The following is a 15,095-nucleotide window of genomic DNA, read 5'->3' on the forward strand; positions in this document are numbered from 1 at the left end:
TGGAGCATTAGGAGCAGCATTTGAGGGGCTGGGGCTATGGGGCATTTGAGGGGCTGGGGCTATGGGCGGAAGGGATGGGGCGTCGCGGGGGGTGGCTAACTTTGCAGGTGGCTACTGGGAGAGAAGTGCTGATGGCCTTGACAGGATGGCAGCAAGGGGCCTGACTTGACGTTGTGGGTGTAGGGATTGGCGAATCCTGAATCCCGCTGGAGGAGGGTGTGTGGGAGGCTATGATGGACTGGGGGACAAAAAGAGAAGTTTGGGCACCTTGGAGAGGGGCTGGTCTGGAGAGAGTGGGCTTGGGGTAGTGTTGCTGCGGGGAGCTAAGCCTGGGTCTGGTTTGGGAGGGGATGGGTGTGGGGCTACCTTGGAAGTAGGGAAAAAGGGCTTGGGAAAGGTAGGAAAGCCAAATTAGGGTAGGGATAAGCAGAGATTTGGGAGGGGTTGAGGGATTCTGGAGGGAAAGGAGATGGTATATTTGTGTGGGCACCTGCTGGGTGGCTTGCAGAGAACTGCTTGAAGGTATGAAGGCAATAACATTCTCTGAGCTTCAGAAATATGGAGGATAGAGCTTGACAAGAGATGGGGCGTGGGGACGTGTTAGATGATAGCGTTGGCTCTGTGGGAGCTCGGGTGTCAGTTCAGGTATTATTAGGTTGCTAGAGCTCTATTTCCTTTTTAAAGACTTAAGGTGCACCCATGTGTGTGTTTTAGGCTACTGTGTATTATCTGAAGTGTCTGAATATCACAAAGAACAACCCGGGAACTGAAGTGCTTGATGCTTTCAATAGTTATAGCACAATACATGGAAGTATTCACCAGTGTGAAGTCAGATAATAGAGTAACTGGGACATTGCATGTAAATTGCAGAACTGCATGTAAATCGTAAACAAATAGTTGGCCGAGCTGCCTGGGTATTAAAGTGGTTATATGTTTGCCATAGCTTTTACATTTTTTAAGAAAAAAGGTTTTGATATCTTGTTCAAGGAGGGAAGAAAAGCATTTTTACTTTTCAGACAATATGCCTGTGAAGTGAGAAATTCTGCACTGTGAGAGAGAAATGGAGGTCGTTCTGTTTGCTTGAAATACATGAACATGGCTGTTCTGTGATGCTTGTGTTCCCTCTCTGCCTGCAGTTAGAAATTGAATCGATCAGAAGAGGGAAGGAAAAGTGACCTTTTCAAATTTTTTTTTCCACTGAATAAATTAATCTTATTTGTTTAGAAAGAGCTTAGTATTTGTTTATAGCTGGAAAGTATCTCAAAATTCATGGTCAGTTACAGAATACCAAGATGGTAAAAAAGAAACAAGCTGAAAGAGAAAATGGTTTCCACTCAAGCCCCTCTCTTTATGAGTGATTTTGTAATCTGAGATCCTGTTTTAGAGTTGTCATGAGAACATTCAGACTCTCCGTGAACATCTGCAAGCTTTTGAGCTCCACTGGGAGATCCAGACAGCATCTATAATTTGGTGTGTTTGTAGGAGGCATGTCATCCGTTATTTTTTTTTTTTTCCTCTTCAACATTCATTCTTGTACAGTTTTGGTTTTTTTTTTCAGGCCAGATGGAGGCAGGGAGGCCAGCGTTTGCAATAAATTTCCCAAGCAGTCAGCAGATACCAGGCAGTTAATAAAAATAACTTAAAACAAAACAATCCGTTACCCTCCTCCCCCCGCCCCCAACTCCCAAACAGGAATGGAAAAATTCTTAAGACTATATAAAGAATAGAGAAGCGGCCAGAGATAATTCTTGGAGTTCTTCCACGTACTTCAGAGTTTTGGTCTGCCATATGGTGTGTTGGGAGCGGGCGTTTGCCACAGCGAGCCTAGGCTTTGTAACAACAAAAGGAAGTAAAGAATGGTTTTGTAAATAAAAAGAAAAAAATCCCTTAACTAAGAGATGAGTATTGCCCAAAAAAGGGTATGCCTTTTTAGAAAATGATGTCATGTTTCACGTGTCCGCGTTTAGTGGGGAACGAGTGTTTTCCTTAAGAATATGTGCATTTCTGAACAAAATTTCTATTAAATGCTTTGGTTAAATATCACCATCTAAAATCAATATAAACTTGTTCTATTTGGTAGGGCTTTGGACACACCCAATTTTGCATTACCTTTATGTACAATAGAGTAGGCAAATCCTCCTTATTGATTACCCATGTTTGTAACGTAATACCGATTAGTTCTCGCTGCATGTCTATGTGGGGAAATGCAAAACGCGTGCTTGGGTTCATTTTTATGTTGTCTCTGCCTGTATGCCTAATATTATCATCCTCTAAACCATTCTGTTTTTAATCACGTAGTGGTTAAGTACGTGGCTTTTTTCCTACGGCTTCGGAGGAGCAGTCGGCGCAGTCTTTGGGAGCATGGTGGTGCAGGGACGAAAGAGTTGTGGTTTCCCAATCGGTTTTAGCAGGGGACGTATCTGTGTTGAAAGATTAACAGTTTGTATCCATGTGTTCCTTATCTAATTATGCTGAGGTTCAGGATTTTGTAATAGCACAAGTTTCACCGAAATTTTTTTAAGGAATGCACTGTATGTTAGCTGTGCAAAGAGAGAGCTAATTTAACTTGCTGAAGTACCGGAGGAAAAAAAAGAGAGAGAAACCCCATTCCTTGAATATGGATGGTTTTCTGCCGTGTTAGGGAAGTAAGATGGCTTAGGGTCTGTCAAGCGCTAGGCTGCAGCCAAAGTTAAGAGGGATGTGGGACTGTATGGCTGATAGGAATAGGAAGGTAGAAGGAGTGCTTGGGAAGGAAAAGTTGCCAAGGAGAGGAGCAGAGCTATTGCGTTAACCCAGCTGCCTCTGGAGCTTCAGCCGAATTTACCCCTTTGCAATCATTCAGCTTGAACTGATGGCAAAGCATCTGGCTTCATGCTTTGTGGCGGCGTGGCTGCGGTGGTTGTGGTCCAGTACTGGGCTCTGAAAGTAAATTTAGTCTTAAGGCGCTGTAGCTTAACTTCTGATTTCTGCTGAAGTGCTGGACACTTGCTTTGTCTTTCTGATCAGAGATTGACTGATGGCAGATAATTGCACTGCAGCTTTTTTTCCTGCTTCTTCAAATATTGTAATTTGTAATTTTCTCTGGTGTTAATGTTTTTTTGGGAGAACAGTTGGCATCCTTCATAATGTGCTGCAATTTAAGAAAGTGAAAATACAGAGCTGGTGTTCGTAAATCAGCCTGTTAAACAGAGAACGTGTCAGGGCTGCAGGTCTAACTGGCACGTACGTTTGTGTAGGTGATGGGCACCCTATCATTTGATTGCACCCATGGAAGAATTTCACTTCGTTTCCAGCCCATTAGCTGCTGTTAAAGTCCTGTCTGTGAGTTACTCATAGTAAACAAGTATGCCGAGGGGCTGCACTATCCGGCGTGGCTATAGAAAATACCAGTATGAATATTGATGTGCGTTCTCAATAAATAGTGCTACTGTTCAGATGTGCTGAAGTGCCAAAGATCCTGAACAAGCTTGTAGTTTGCAAATGGCATCAGGTAGTCCCAAATGTTTAGTAAGGAGAGATTCGTACTTGTTCCTATGTGCTTTGAGATCTCTGAATTACAGAATTGAATATTACTGTCCATTTAAAGTCAAGAAACAAGGAATTTGGTCCTGTAAAATGCACACAGAGTTGAAATTTCTTCCTTTTTGTCCGGTTTTAATATTTGCTACTTACTGTTGCTAAACATGCTAAGCGTTTTCAAAGTTGCTAGATCGCCTATTTACAGTCAAGTTCCCTACGTTCATTGTAGAGAAATTTTGAAAATAGCTGGAAAATTATCATGTATTTTAAGGTGGGTGAATGCCATTGTCTTTTGTGAGTGCCAAGCAGTAAAACAGAGTTATTTTGGTGAGCTAAGAAAAAAAAAATAAAACAGAGAAAGCACGTTTGTTCAAGCTAGATGGTAAATTTCAAATAAACTGTTTTTGAAATTAAAGAAATTCTGAAAGTCTTTAACTCAGTCTGACTCCTGGTTTCTGGTTTCACAAATATGTTAAGATGGTAATAATGTCAGACTGTGGGAAATGCAGGGAAATCCTGTACTCTAATATAAGCAGACAATAACAATGTTTCTGGTAGAAATTGTGAGGTCAACAAAAGGCCCGTGAAAAATAAACTTGATTTTTTGGGGCTAGAGTGGAAACAGATGGCAGTAGCAGCAAGTTAACAAGAAGTGAGATCTGGGGAAAAAAAAGAAGCTGTTTTATCTTTCCATTTTATTTATTTCAAAATCAAGTCCTTAATGTTAAAACCAGTGTCTGGCTTAGGTAGACAGCATGAATCTATTCAAGTCATTCCCTGAAGATGAACCCTGTTAATGTGAGGATTTGCAGAAGCTTGCCAGGGGTGTCTCAGATTTTTTTTCCCCTTGTTCGCTGCTATCTATCAAAGCTGGACCACGTGTGGGATTTTAAGACTGCCTAGCCTTTGTGGGGGAGGAGGGTAACATCTGCCGATATGAAGCAAAACGTGCTCAACACAGTGAAATCACATCCTTTGTCAGCTGAATTGCACGTTAACCACAGCTGCGGCCGTCCCAGACATATGGTAAGCCTGCCTGTGGGAATCCATCGGGAATCAATTGGGGATCAATGCTAATATCGTGGCTGCATTAGTACCGCTGGATTACAGTGTCAAGAAGAGGAAGCTTGCGCGCAGAATAAATTCAGCTAGCAACAAGGGATGCAGAAAAAAGGAACGCGTTGTGGAAGCATAAATAAAATGAAAATTAAAATACTGTGTGGCATTATTTAAAACATGTATCTGTTCTTTCTGATTGAGAAAGGCACAGTTGTTAATATTCTCTTTATTTGCCAACATACGTGGCTTGCAGCGCCGTGTCTGTTACTAAGTTGTGACAGCCTAGACTGTTGTAAAGCAAGGTACTTTACATAATTAGTATGAAGGCATGTGAACAGATGAGCACTAATTCTTAGAAGTTAATGACTGTCAATTATCTTCCCCTTTTTTGGATCTAGTCCAAGATTAGCAGAATATCAAGTACCTCAACGTATAGTTTCTTAATTGGCCCAGGCACACTTTATTGCCAGATGCCACCCCAAAATGTGGCTTTGCCTTCTGACCTGCCTTCGTCGGCAGTCAGATCAGCTTACTGATGTTTGAAAGTGTTATTTTTTTTTTTTTAATTCCTGGGCTAGAGTTTGTTTGGATCCGTAAGCTGATCTGACTTGACACATGGCTTCGAGATTGTTAGTGCAGATACAAAGGCAGTGAGAAGGGCGAGACTGTTGCTTGCAGCACCGTGGGCTCTTATACTGGCTTAAGATGGTGTAGAAATCGCATCTTCTGTTCAAACGTGCATGCTGGAAAAATTCTCACTTCACCAACTTCTTCTCCACTTCTAAAGCAGTCTGGTTGTCTGTGGTTCTTGTTGGATAAGTAGCGTGCAGCTCATGTCTTGTCCAAGTGTCACTGAAGTCCAGGTATTTGGGGCTTCCTTAGAAGGGCTTCATGTAATTGTGTTTTCAAACACACCTAATGCTGATTTTTCAGCAGGAAGCTACTGTAAAATTTATTTGTGGTGTTATGTATGTAGGTGGATCCAGAGCCATATCTTCCAGGAAAGCGTCCTGAAGCCCAGAGGATTACGCCATTGTGCAGATGTCATTCTTCATTGCTTCTGTTTGAAATTGTGTTACTGTGGTAAAATGAAAAGGAGTAAAAGTCAGTACCTTTGCTAGGGCGCTTGCTTGGGAGGCAGGAAAAAGTCATGGATTTTTGTTCCCAGGATGATTTCATTGGTTTTGTCAGATGACTGCTTAATGTGAAATGCAAGAAAATGCCTTTTTTTTTTTTTTCTCTGACTTTATACACAGTTTAGCCTGTATTGTTTAAAAGCATGTAGTAAGAATTCTAATTATTCTCTTCAGTATTTCTGAATAACGTCTTTCTTCAGACACAGAAGTCTTCTGTTTTTAATGTCAGCCTTTGAATGTAATGATTTATACACACTTGAAATGATGTTGAAAATATTTCTGTGAAGAAGCCATTCCGCAGATTTCTTTCATAGAAACCACTTCTTTAAACGAGGCAAGGAAAAATATTCTGCTGGAGGCTGTCTAATATGAAGATGGAAATAAACATCTTTATGGTCATAAATCTCATTAGGAAATAATGAACATATAATTTGCCCTATGCCTTTTCCTTTTATGTCAGGACTGTCTCCTGAAGGAAATGTAGCACTGACATTTAACTTTGCTTGGCAGAAATTTCCTAGCAGCTTAATCTGAGAACGTTATATATTTTTAAGGGGTGCACCAAAGTTTTACTTTCAGTATCCTTCACAGAAATGAATTCTAGGAGAGTGAAATTCCTAACCTTAAATCAAAACTTAAGTAGGGAAAGAAATACCCAACCCAGAACAAACATGCAAGTACTTTCCTCCCCCAGTTCCTCTTCCCCTTTACTCCCACCGCAGTTTACTTGTACAGATCAGAAAATACTTGCCCAGAGCTCAAGAAGACAAAAGCATTGTGTATTTTGCTTTGCTCTGCTCTGGTCTCCTTGCACAGGCTCATAACACTACTTTTTCTTTTAAATTATAAACGTACTTGATCAGGTCTCCCTTTCGTTGAAGCTGTTAGTGTGAAATTAAAATTTAAAGGTCTTGGGAATAATTTAACCTCGTATCATATAATAATAATTTTTAATAAAAGGGAGTATCTTCCCCCACGAGTTTCTTACAAGGAGTTTCCGTACTTGTTCTTTGTCAAACTGAGTTATAACCGTTCCTTTCTTTTAAAAGTGATCTGTATCGGGGGGTGGGGGGTGGGGAATGATAGCAAAATCAAGGTATGTATTCATGCTGTGTTTAAAATGCATAAGAGGTTTTAAAAATATTTTACAATCCAGAAAAACCCATCTTTGACTGGATAATTACTTAAATTTGCTGCAAGAGTAAAAGTTGAACACGAGTAGTAGAAGGATTTTTGCATCTTGTTTCTGAGAGGAGTTGAATGAAAATCTTCCTCTTGTGCCTTCAGATTGGAAGCATTCATAATATTTTTTCTGATGACAGTTTCTCTTCTCACTCTGAGCAGAAGCAGGAAGATGCATCCTCTGATACGGTAAATGTTTTAATAGAAGTCAGTCTGGAAGCTGCTGCTGGTGTCACTGCAGAAGTCCTTGGGCGTGCTTTCTCACAGTCCTTTCAATCTGTCCTTCAGATAGTCTCGGGAAACATGGGTTTCTCTTAAACAAGCCTTTGCAGATAGGTTGAGAAGCATCTTTGTTTTCATGTGGACTTTGTACATAAAGTTGCTTCCATTTTCTTGTGTTTTACAGAGGCTCTAGCAATTCTACTTGCCTGCAGCTGGTCCTTAAACAACTGTAGGCTTGTTTGCATACTAACAGATGAAATAAGTCAAATTTGTTTGTACCCACAGTGAAAAGTCTAGCGATTTTTTTTCTACTCGTGATCTTGTGACATGGGAAGTATAAAAGTATGAGCAGTGTATAGCTTGCCATAGTGGATCATCTCTCACCTAGCTACTCTGGGGTCCTGCTTAATGATGGGGCGAAAATCTTCCAGAATAAGATACAAAACCTTAAGTTTGGATAGCTGTGAGATTCAGTTTTAGCTTAGGTTTTAAAGAACTAATAATTAGAAGTTGCTAAAAGGTGCAGCATAAAGTTCAACGTTTCTTTCACGGACTTCATAGCATCACCTACATGGGCAACAACACCTGATAGTACCTGATTAGGTGTTTTTTTTCTGTCATCAGTGGCTTTAATTTCTGTTTCTGTATCTAAGACTGGATCAAAACATCTATTCATACATACAGCGGACTGGGATACAGTACAGTATATAATATGAATTGGGAAGTTTCAGGCAAAAAGAATAATTGAGGGATTCGGAACTCAAATAGGCAACCTAAAACCGGGAAAAAATAAAACTGGAGTGGTTTGTATTGATTTTGTACTTCCTATGAAAGTATCTTCAAGTGTTGTCTGTCCTTTGCTGTGGATGTTCAAATTGCACTTAGATTAGCTATAACATAAACCTTCTGTGTTCATTCTGTCTTTCAGAGAAAGTAGAGCATGATAATTGTAGTATTACTGAAAAGATCTATTTGCTTTTTACTTGGCTTATTATATGAAAATAGGAATACTTGACCTTACTTTCTTGTTTGTTTGAACTGGTCATAAATTTAGCTCTGTTTAAGTGTTTCTGTAAGAGACGTTTGTTTCCTAGGGCTGCACAGCTCATAGTTCTATAAACAAGACTATAAACAAGAAAACACATTCAGTAATATCAGTAGTAAAATTTCTTGCCTCCTATCTGTATTAAAACAAGCTCACAAAATGTTGCCTAGAAGCACAAATTATGTTGCGTGCTCTCTGGCTATTGTAGCTGAATTTTTTTCCTGGCTTGAAGATGCATGTTGGACAACTAAATTAAACTTTATATAAAAAACCAATTCATTTTGATTATGAAAATCTTGGCAAGACTTGGTATGGTTACATTTGTTTTTAATGTAGATTATCAAAGATTATACTTTAGGCTTATAACTTTCCTTAACTGTTCATTTTAGAAAAATTTCATGGTTTTAATACAGAAGTCATGAGAGAGGTAACATGCATCTTATGAGAATGATCTAGATATTTCTTTGGGTATAGAGGGGAAAAAGTTTCTGCTTTTATGATTGCATTAAGTACAAATAAACAAGAAAACACATTCAGTAATATCAGTAGTAAAATTTCTTGCCTCCTATCTGTATTAAAACAAGCTCACAAAATGTTGCCTAGAAGCACAAATTATGTTGCGTGCTCTCTGGCTATTGTAGCTGAATTTTTTTGCATGTTGGACAACTAAATTAAACTTTATATAAAAAACCAATTCATTTTGATTATGAAAATCTTGGCAAGACTTGGTATGGTTACATTTGTTTTTAATGTAGATTATCAAAGATTATACTTTAGGCTTATAACTTTCCTTAACTGTTCATTTTAGAAAAATTTCATGGTTTTAATACAGAAGTCATGAGAGAGGTAACATGCATCTTATGAGAATGATCTAGATATTTCTTTGGGTATAGAGGGGAAAAAGTTTCTGCTTTTATGATTGCATTAAGTACAATTCATTTAGAGTTGTTCTGAGCTGTGGTTTGCTTTCTGACTGGAAACCCACTAGTACAAGTTCAGTTTGTTAATTTGTCTTGCAGAAAAAAAATCTTTCTTAAAAAGTGACACTCTTCTGGAGTTCAGCTTTTGAGTATTGGTTCTATGTTTTTCCATTATGGACTAAATAAAATTCTAGACAGTAATGCCAGATGAAAGGAACAACTGTAGCACCTGAAGCTTAAATAATAAGAGAAAATCTCCTGGTCAGGAGCTGTCTATCTCAGAGGGGCTCACTAAAATTAATGATCTGGATGAGGGGATCGAGTACACCTTCAGTCAGTTTGCAGACGACACCAAGTTGGGCGGGAGTGTTGATCTGCTCGAGGGTAGGAAGGCTCTGCAGAGGGACCTGGACAGGCTGGATCGATGGGCCCAGGCCAACTGGATGAGGTTCAACAAGGCCAAGTGCCGGGTCCTGCACTTCAGCCACAACAACCCCATGCAGCGCTACAGGCTTGGGGAAGAGTGGCTGGAAAGCTGCCTGGTGGCAAGGACACCAAAACAGAATGTGCTATGAACTGGAGATTTACAGCTGTATATACAGGATTTTGTAAGGCAGCAAAGTTCTTCACTCTGTAAATTAGTCTTAATATTGATTTTAAATCCATTTCACACCTACATTTTCAGAAGCCCTAGCAAGAGTTTATCTTCTACTTATAATTTGATTTACATAGCAAACATGTGCTAAAGATTACTGAAAAAGTTTCTTGCATTGATAGCCTTAGTGGAAATAATATCCAGGCAGCAAACCAGAATTTTTTTTCTCTACAACTACCTGAAAGGAGGTTGTAGCGAGGTGGGGGTCGGTCTCTTCTCCCAAGTAACAAGCGATAGGACGAGAGGAAATGGCCTCAAGTTGTGCCAGGGGAGGTTTAGATTGGACATGAGGGAAAATGTCTTTACTGAGAGAGTGGTGAAACATTGGAACAGGCTGCCCAGGGAAGTGGTGGAGGCACCATCCCTGGAGGGATTTAAAAGACGTGTAGATGAGGTGCTTAGGGACATGGTTTAGTGGGCATGGTGGTGTTGGGTTGACGGTTTGCCAACCTCTTCCAATTCTATGATTATATGAAATTGCTTTCTCTTTTCTGTCTGAAAGTTCCCTCGGTTCTGTGTTTCTGCTTATGTACGTGCTTGTAATAATGACAGGGTGACCCATCTGAGTCTTCGTGATACTGGTGAGCAAAAGCATCACTGGGCCACCGCAGATAGCGTGACACTGATGCTTTATTAAACGAGGACATGGATGAGACCCTGCAGGTTTGCGAGTGGAGGCGGAGTTTTCTGTGCCTTCCCGCTTTCTCCCCTACAGGAATATCATGCTTTTCACTTTGGTCTTGTAAGAGGTCTGGGATGTGTCCATATTATATAGTTACACAGGGTGGAAGCGGTCTGATGGTGCTGGAGGTGCTGAAACTCATCGTTTGCAAACTCCTCTTGGGGTGTAGGAGCTACTGCAGTCCGTTCCCTTGTCAACTTTCTACTTGGGCATCACCTGCCCCATGTTTATTTGCTCTCTACTTCTCTGGTAGAGAAAGGAGTGTTGCTGGCTTGGTGAGAGGAAGCTTGAACAGAAATGTTTGCTAGAGGTTAGAGATTAACAGGGCACTTGGTTAGAAGGGATAGTTACAGGTTCTAGTCTTCTCTCAGGGCTATGTACTTCATCTTTTAGTGGACAAAAATAAATAATCTGGGATTGGTTTGATATGAGATCTGAATGTATTTCAAAGAAAAGATACAGAAGTTGAAGTGTGTCCACTTAGTTTATATAACAAAGAAAAAAGCTAGGTCAACTCTTTAGCCTACCAAATTTGAGCACTTCAAAACACTGACTTTAAGGATGAATTGTCTTTCTTTTGCAGCTGCAGCCGCCTTCGAAACATTCAGAGTATCCTGACACAGAGCAGCAAATCTCAACCTGATGGAATCCTGTGCATTTTAGGTTAGTTTTACTTTTTCTCCCCCCTTTTCTTCTCACTGTACTGATAAAGATACCGTAACTTTCAGAAAGATGAAGATCAGCTCCTCCATCGTCCCCCAAGTCCCAGCCTTCTCTCTCAGCAAGAGGACAGCTATCTGATTGTTACACTGTCTTGTCCCTCAATAATTATTAGGTCTGTTTACTGATTTCAGGCAAACTTGCTACGATAGTAATACCATCAATATTCTTCCAAGCCTTATGATTAAGACCACTTCTTAAGTGGCTGGAGGGAAGAGAGTATCTTTGTTAATGTCAAAATTGAAGGAAAGATGGGGAGAATTAAATCCATATCTATTTGGAGTAAACATTCAGCTGTCTAGGCAGTGTTTGCTTTCTAGCTGGTGCTTGGCGTAAAAGCTCAAGGCTGAAGGCACATGCGTTGCAGCTGGTTTCCCTGTGGAGGTGGGGAAGTGGAAGGGATTAGAAGGGGCTGAGGTTAAGGGGGTGGAGAAGAGCAGAGGAGCACCAAGGTTAGGGGTCATGATATACTATGGAGGGTGGTGGTTGAGAACAGGCTTGGCGGAGAGGGGAAGGAATAATCAGAAAACTGACAGAATTAATAAAACCTGAATTTAGGGGGAGGGAGGTCTTGCCTCCGGGGAAGTAATTCAAAATGCACTTAAAGAGTTGCATGAGAAACCCGGGAAGCAGTTACAAGTTAAGTGGTGGCATATAAACAGCATATGGTTTCAGTGCTTTATTTCTTCGGGGTTGGGAGAAAAGGGTGATACGAAATAAAGCTACATGTGCAAGTATGCTATAGGAAAGTAACATTTTTTGTGCTGCTTTAATATCATTTCTGTATGTAACATTGACTCTTGTTTCTTATTATATAGTCAGCATCAAGATATTAAAGGAAAAATTCAGGAATGATGACTGAAATTCCTTAGAGCATAGGACTAAGGAGCGATTGTTTAAATTATGTATTACAGTTAAAGATGGAGAAATCTAATGTAGCCCTAAAGAAGCTATGTGTAGTAAGAGGCTTGCGTTAAGAAATGATACAACAGCCTGGTGTGTGATTTGGGGTTTTTTTTGTTTTGTTTTTTGTTTTTTTTAAATGATGTAACAAGAAAACTTGAAGAAGCTCATTTACTGAACCACAAAAAAGTTGTAAAGGTGTATAACCTAGTTCTCTTTCGGTTGATGCTAACTGTATAACATGACTTCCTATACCACATTCTCTAGGGTAAGAGTTTAAGAAGTCTTTGGCTAAGTAGTAACTTTACAGCTAGAAGGTCTATATGGTCACTGTATCAAACTTCCAATGAAACTTAATCATACCGGATAAAGTACTAGTTTTTTGCCTTCGCTAGTCTAATTTCATAAAATCATAGAATCATTAAGGTTGGAAAAGACCTCTAAGATCATCGAGTCCAACCGTCGACCCAACACCCCCATACCCACTAAACCATGGCCCTAAGCGCCTCATCTACACGTCTTTTAAATACTCCCAGGGATGGGGACTCCACCACTTCCCTGGGCAGCCTGTTCCAATGTTTAACCACTCTCTCAGTAAAGAAATTTTTCCTCATGTCCAATCTAAACCTCCCCTGGCACAACTTGAGGCCATTTCCTCTCGTCCTGTCGCTTGTTACTTGGGAGAAGAGACCGACCCCACCTTGCTACAACCTCCTTTCAGGTAGTTGTAGAGAGCGATGAGGTCTCCCCTCAGCCTCCTTTTCTCCAGGCTAAACAACCCCAGTTCCCTCAGACGCTCCTCATCAGACTTGTTCTCCAGACCCCTCACCAGCCTCGTTGCCCTTCTCTGGACACGCTCCAGCACCTCGACGTCCTTCTTGGAGTGAGGGGCCCAAAACTGAACACAGTATTTGAGGTGCGGCCTCACCAGTGCCGAGTACAGGGGCACGATCGCTTCCCTGCTCCTGCTGGCCACACTATTTCTGATACAGGCCAGGATGCCCTTGGCCTTCTTGGCCACCTGGGCACGCTGCCAGCTCAAAATATGACAAGTTGTGCCATCTCTTAATTCTTGCCATTGACACTGTAGTGTTTCTTGACTATTGTTAATTCTGAAGCTGCAGGAAGTCCCAAGCAAAGAATAATCACTCAAAACATTGTAGGGCTTTAGGGAAAACTTTACAGGCAAAAGGAATAGCTTTGTGTAATCATCAGTGTAATGTGGAGTATTTAAGTCTGTGCCTAAGACCATACCTCTTAATAAATAAGCATTTCTGTTACAGAACTATAGAAAGTGTGTTATGTTATTAGACTTGTGCTTTGCACTAATCTCAGCACCCACAATGGGACTGTTGTTGTCTAATCTGACCTGTCTAATGTAGCCTGCAGAGTTTCTCGCATAACTTCTGATTAAGCAGGCATGTCACTCTGTTATAAATGCATTAAATCTGTGTTCAGATACAAGGTTCAGATGACAAAAAATATGTAGTCTTCCGTTTTGAGTCCTGTTGACTTGTATGCAAAGCAGGTACTCTTACAACTATGTTTTTTTTTACAGTCAGTGCATGTTATATTTCACTTGACTGTCTTTAATGACCTGGAGTTAATGCATTTCCCTCACCCCAACTTTAATTTTACATACTGGGCTGTGAGATAAAAACAATATAAACTTTCATAGCTTCACTTCAAGTAGGTTAACATTTATACTGAAATTAAAGCCAGCATTGTAAGATTCGAAAGAGAGATGAGAACTGACCTATTATTGATACAGTTATTTAAATGTAGTTACAGCTGATTTTTTAAAAGAATCCTGTCATCTTATTTTAAAGTGGTTGAATGGTAGCATTCCTGCATTCTTTGCCGGGGAGAAATTACACCACAACTGGCAGGAAAAAAAAACTTGGAGGTTGGCATGGCAGATGTCTTTAAAAAGCGGTGATGTCTCAGCTGGAGTGTGTTGCTGTTGAAGTTGCTAAGAAAACAGTGTATCAAACTACTTAAATTCTACTCTAAACTATTTTTTTTTTTAACAGTGCTGTTTCTCGCATCTTACCTTTCAACAGAGATTTTCAGCTCACAGTTAAGTTGATCTGATTTCTGAGGATGTGTATTTAGCTTCAGTAGGTTATATCTATAAATCTGATTGTAGTTGTAGCTGTTCTGGTTGTAGATCAAACTGTTTTGCAGTTCAGCATAGCTAAGCTAAATTTTTACAGACCTTGATATTTAGTTTTTATCCCCCCTGAAGAGGATACGAATGCTTCACAGGCTGTGCCAGAAAATCTTTAAGTTTATTTTACCTTGGTTTTTATATCCTTCCCACACAGAGCTCTTGCTCTTAGAATGTGGAAGAAACCTCACCAGCGTTTAGTGCGTTGGACCGATTGTTCATCCCATTCCCTTTTCCAATGGAGACTGTTTTAATGATTATTGTGCTACTTCTCTTAGATGGCAGTTCCACAACTGCATGTTGGTTTTCGGCAGCTGTCTAAACGTGATCTGTCCAGTCTCTCCAGCCTCACCTTCCTGCTACCTCCCTGATGTCCCTAGAGCTCACATGGCTGTTCGGTGTGTTATGGAAGAACTATTTGTTTTGATACTCAGGGGTGTGTCAGAAATACACGGCTGGGACAAAGAATGCAGGGCTTTTTTTACCTGTAGGCTATGTTTATGTCAGCTTAGCAACTGTGAAATCACAGATATGACAGATGGCTGAGCTGAATACTTTTTGCAGCTCAAAAGGGGAGTCTCAGCCTGCCCCTAGACTGCTCCTCTTCCCTTTCCTCTCTTTCCTCCCCACATGCATTTTGCATCAGTGCTGGTGGTTGGTACCTTGCACCCGGTTCATCCTACTGAGCAGACAGATTCCACACCCCCACACCCCCCCCCATATTTGGCCAGACTAGTTTTCTGCCAATTTAGCAAACGGAATCAGCTTGTTGAGAGGTCAGATAAGCTCTGCCCGCAGGAGAAGAAGGAGCAGGAATGGCTCCTCGGGCAGCAGTGAGCTGTTAGACTGAGTCATTGTCGAACTACAGCCTTGTGATGAGCT

At 40.6% G+C, this 15,095-nt stretch overlaps 1 protein-coding gene across 1 annotated transcript in view; it reads left to right on the top strand.

Annotated features, from left to right (window-relative positions):
* Positions 1 to 15,095, top strand: part of CUNH20orf194 (chromosome unknown C20orf194 homolog) — a 116,237-nt gene that overhangs the window by 39,076 nt on the left and 62,066 nt on the right. Inside the window, exon 3 of the mRNA XM_009290722.1 lies at positions 11,004 to 11,083. Within this exon, the coding sequence (XP_009288997.1) occupies positions 11,004 to 11,083 (80 nt within the window). The remainder of the gene's footprint in view (positions 1 to 11,003; positions 11,084 to 15,095) is intronic.

This window comes from Aptenodytes forsteri, unplaced genomic scaffold (assembly GCF_000699145.1).
Source record: "Aptenodytes forsteri isolate BGI_AS27 unplaced genomic scaffold, ASM69914v1 Scaffold236, whole genome shotgun sequence".
Taxonomy (NCBI): Eukaryota; Metazoa; Chordata; class Aves; order Sphenisciformes; family Spheniscidae; genus Aptenodytes; species Aptenodytes forsteri.